At 37.3% G+C, this 3,854-nt stretch overlaps 1 protein-coding gene across 1 annotated transcript; it reads right to left on the reverse strand.

The window, feature by feature from the left end:
• Window positions 1–715: 715 nt before the first annotated feature.
• Window positions 716–3,560, reverse strand: r3hdml (R3H domain containing-like). Its single transcript, XM_005741067.1, has 5 exons — window positions 3,426–3,560; window positions 2,514–2,632; window positions 2,291–2,393; window positions 1,380–1,495; window positions 716–839 (listed from the first exon to the last, which is right to left on the reverse strand). Exons 1-5 carry the CDS (start codon window positions 3,558–3,560, stop codon window positions 716–718), a joined length of 597 nt encoding a protein of 198 aa, XP_005741124.1.
• Between the last annotated feature and the right edge of the window lie 294 nt (window positions 3,561–3,854).

The raw sequence follows: 3,854 nt of genomic DNA on the forward strand, positions 1-3,854 counted from the left end.
CTTGGGAGAGACTGGTTTCTGTATCAAATGTTTTACGTTTGGGTGTGTGTGTGCGTGTGCGTGTGTGTCCACAAATCAGTTGAGCTGGGAGGCACAGCTGATTCCCTCGTATTTTAGGCCATAAAAGCTGCATTAGGCTCGGGTTTATGACAGAAAAAGTCTCTGATGGGTAAATGCTGAGCTGTAATGAGGTGAAATGCAGGACAGAAAATTTCCTGCAGCTGCAGTGAATAAACACAAGTGGTGAACAGTGAATTACTTGTGCTGAATATACAGCCTCATCAGTTATTTATAACTTAATTAATGTTCGGTCAGGCAAACAGGCAACCATAAATGCATTGTCATTTACTGTGGGAACAGGTTCACAGTCTAGAAAGACAATCAAAGATGTATATCAGGGCTAAAATGAGCAACTTGTAGCATAAAACTGCTTTTTTATTATTATTATTAAACAGGTTCTAACAGTGCAAAGCTCCTGAAAGTCAAAGGAAATAACAGTTTTAACATTATTTTGTAACTGGAATAGAAATTCAAGTGTTGCAGTAAATAAAGTATTTACAGTACAAATGGTAACAGTGGTAACTGGACACATGCGTCATTTATCCAGATTGTCTTGTTGTACAGCTTTTGTGAGTCACATTTGGAACTGTTGCGGATTCTTTTTTTCAGTTTACAAATTAAAACACTGTGTTGTGTTAATAGCTTCTTTCTTGTGTTAAAGTCTCCTGGGTTTTTTGTTCAGTGTGCACTGGTTTCTCCAGCAGGAGCCTCTGTAGCTGGATGGACAGAGAGAACATGGCTTTCCAGTCTTATACGGAGCTTCTCCTACCCAGTTTCCTCTGAAATACAAAGAAATATATTTAGCTAATTAAAAGGTGAGATTCTGAGTGTAATAGTTAAATGAGTATTTGCACCTGTGAGAGCAGGGTTTGGGTCTGTATTGGTTCTTTCTTTTTTACTTAGAACATGGACGAAAACAGCAACCGTCTATTTTCAGTTTTTGTTTTTGTTTGTCTGTTTGTTCTTATTTTTGCCAACTTCATTAAGACATTTGTATATACAAGTAAAGCTCACTTTTTGTTCTTGAAATCTGCCTCTTGTGTCCTATTTGAACCTGGTTTGAACTAAAAACATTAAACTGATCCCATATGTGTGAAATAAAACAGATCATTTGGATTTAAAGCATTTTCAAGATCTAATAGTAGACTAAAACTGAAACTACAACCAACAATGATTAGCTTATTAGCATTTGCATAGAGGATACTTATTTTCTACTTTAAAAAATAGGCATCCTATGTGTCTCGGAGGAAGCCACAGTTTTGAGCTGCATCTTTAAACTTTTGGTGAAAAAGTGAATGAGCATATTTCCCAAACTTTACTTTATCAAGTAGTTGCAGACCAGCAGCGTTGCTTCCCTCCAGGTGCTGCCGAACACGTCCATGTTGGAGCACTTCCTGACAGCACATCCCACTCTGTTGGTGCTCGCCCACACCATCTGACACAAACCATAGACACATGTTTTCTCTTCATATGCACACAAGTCAAAGCACACACATTTACAGAGGTTAGCGCTAATTTGAAAACACAACTGTTAGGCTGCTTTAAACCCAGAAATATGCATTTTAACCCTCCAAAGCAAGAAAGAAGTGTTTAATAAAATAAAAGAGAAAAGGATCCGACCTTTTCCAGAAAGAATAGATTATAAATACTTGATTATAATCTAAATGATGAGTTTTTCAATAACTGAAGCCACATTTTTTATGGAACACATACACTGACGGTGCTATATTTACTGTTTTAAATGTGCCTAAAGAGCTGCACACACTTTACATTATTACATTATTATGATATACAACAGAACACAAGACATCTGATGGACGTGCATTGATTCTGTGTAAAATCAACAACCCTAAACAAAGAGTCCTGAGCATCACCATCATAGAGTCAGACTGAGAATAGATGAAGAGACAGAAAACACAGAAAAACTGTGAAAAGCTCTTCAAAGTGCCGAGAAAAACCCACCAGATAAGTGCTTAGAAAAGCTGTGTGCTATTGTTTCTATAGGTGAGCTGAAAAAATATTTATTAAATTCAGGTTTTCACTGTTTTCTGCATTTTGAAATTAATGAAATTGATGATAAATGTATTTTTTAATATCTTAACACTTAGTTTCACAGTATGTACAAACATATAAATATCTAATGGTTATTATACAGCATAGGGAAGAAAAACACATGTTTAATTTTATCTCACTCAAATGTACTAAAATGGAATCACTGAGTATATCATACCTGAGTGTAGTGAGAGCACACTGACCCACTGCATCCGTTTGGGTAGGAGAAATGATGCCTCTCATCGTTCCAGGACCTGACCAGATCTGTGATGGACTGGTACCTTTTAAATTATGAATCAACATATCATACATATAGTGTTTGTTTTATTTTATTAATAAAAAAACAATTTATGATTATAATGAGCATTCAGTGTTTCCGCAGTTTGTTAGCTATGTACTACCTTCCTGAAGTGACTGACAGGTTTTGACCCACGTATTTCATGGCCTGTGTCGGACCGTGATCCCAAACACATCGTGAAGCCCATGAATCAGCTGACTTAGCAAGTCCCTCATCCCACAGCTGCATAAATAGCAGAAAAGGAGAACAACAGAGGAGCTGTCACTAACAACCAATCCCTAACATGACATGACATTTTTTCCTATTCTGTATAAAACACCAAAGCCACACAAAGTCAAACACCCAAACTATGCAGGCAATGCTCCCAAGTCATGATCACATTATTATTGTTTTTCTCCATGGTTACTTTTATTGAAGGGCCAACAATAAAATAGTAATTTATCACTGTAACTGATTGCAGTGACTAGTGCCTGTAATGACTAACTCTGCTATTTTATATTGTTAGGTAGCACATGAAGTAAAAAGTAGCATAGCCCTCTGAAATACAATGAAGAACTTCAAAAGAACATAAACAAAACTACAAAAATACCACAGAATTGTATTTAATGCAAAGTTATCAAGAAGATATTGTTTTGTCTTGAGCACTGTAGAGTATTTTTTTAAGTTATTTGTTTTCTTGTCATATTTTATGTATTCTAGACTCTGACTGATTAATCAGTTGGTTGATATTATAGCCGATATTGGCTTATCACCAGTTTATTGGATTCAGCTTACATGGATGGATTTGGGAATTCTGTAATTTCATAGTTTGTCCAGCAGAGGTCTCTGACTCCCCATTTTCAATTCGTTCAGCACTGTCTGCAGCACATGTAGCAGAGCTGGGGTCTTCACTATAAGCTGCCTGCTAGTTTGTATAATGAACTGCTGGGGGTAACACCTCACTATTTAACCTTTTTAGCGCATTTCATAAAAAACAAACTGTCTATGTGTGTCCATATATATACAAGTGCCTCACCATGTACTCCATATTAGCAGCAGGAGGAAAGACCTGAGAGCGGACTCGGTTATGGTAATCCAGCAGGGCATTCATCTCTCTGGGTGAAATTGCTGGTTTACGTCTGCTGCGATAAGTATTGACGCCTCCAGGCATCATCCACAGGGTGGCAGCCAGCATAAGCTGAAAACAAGCAGTCATCTGAGGCCTGTGGAGGAGGAGGAGGCAGCAGCTCTGAGGAGCAGAGCAGATTACATGATAGTCAAATTTACAAGTAAAAAACACAGTCAAATCCCAGGCATATGGTAATTTAATAAGTTGTGTGCTGAATTTGGTTAATTAAACCAGATAAGAGGCAAAAGAGTGTCTCATCAACATATTTGTAAAGGTGACCCTTTTTTTGCAACTATTCATAAAAGGAAAAGGGGCCAGTTTAACTCTCTGGGTTGA

Source organism: Pundamilia nyererei, unplaced genomic scaffold (genome assembly GCF_000239375.1).
Source record: "Pundamilia nyererei isolate P.nyererei 1_Seehausen unplaced genomic scaffold, PunNye1.0 scaffold00106, whole genome shotgun sequence".
In the NCBI taxonomy this organism is placed as follows: domain Eukaryota; kingdom Metazoa; phylum Chordata; class Actinopteri; order Cichliformes; family Cichlidae; genus Pundamilia; species Pundamilia nyererei.

Excerpts from the sequence above, each read along its gene's own strand:
- r3hdml (XM_005741067.1), bottom strand. The coding sequence starts at position 3,560 with ATGCCTGGAGGCGTCAATACTTATCGCAGCAGACGTAAACCAGCAATT. Across the intron at positions 2,394-2,513 it reads CTGTCAGTCACTTCAGGAAG|GTACCAGTCCATCACAGATC; the intron begins GTAGTACATAGC and ends ATAATTTAAAAG. Across the intron at positions 840-1,379 it reads GTCTGCAACTACTTGATAAA|AGGAAACTGGGTAGGAGAAG; the intron begins GTAAAGTTTGGG and ends TTTGTATTTCAG.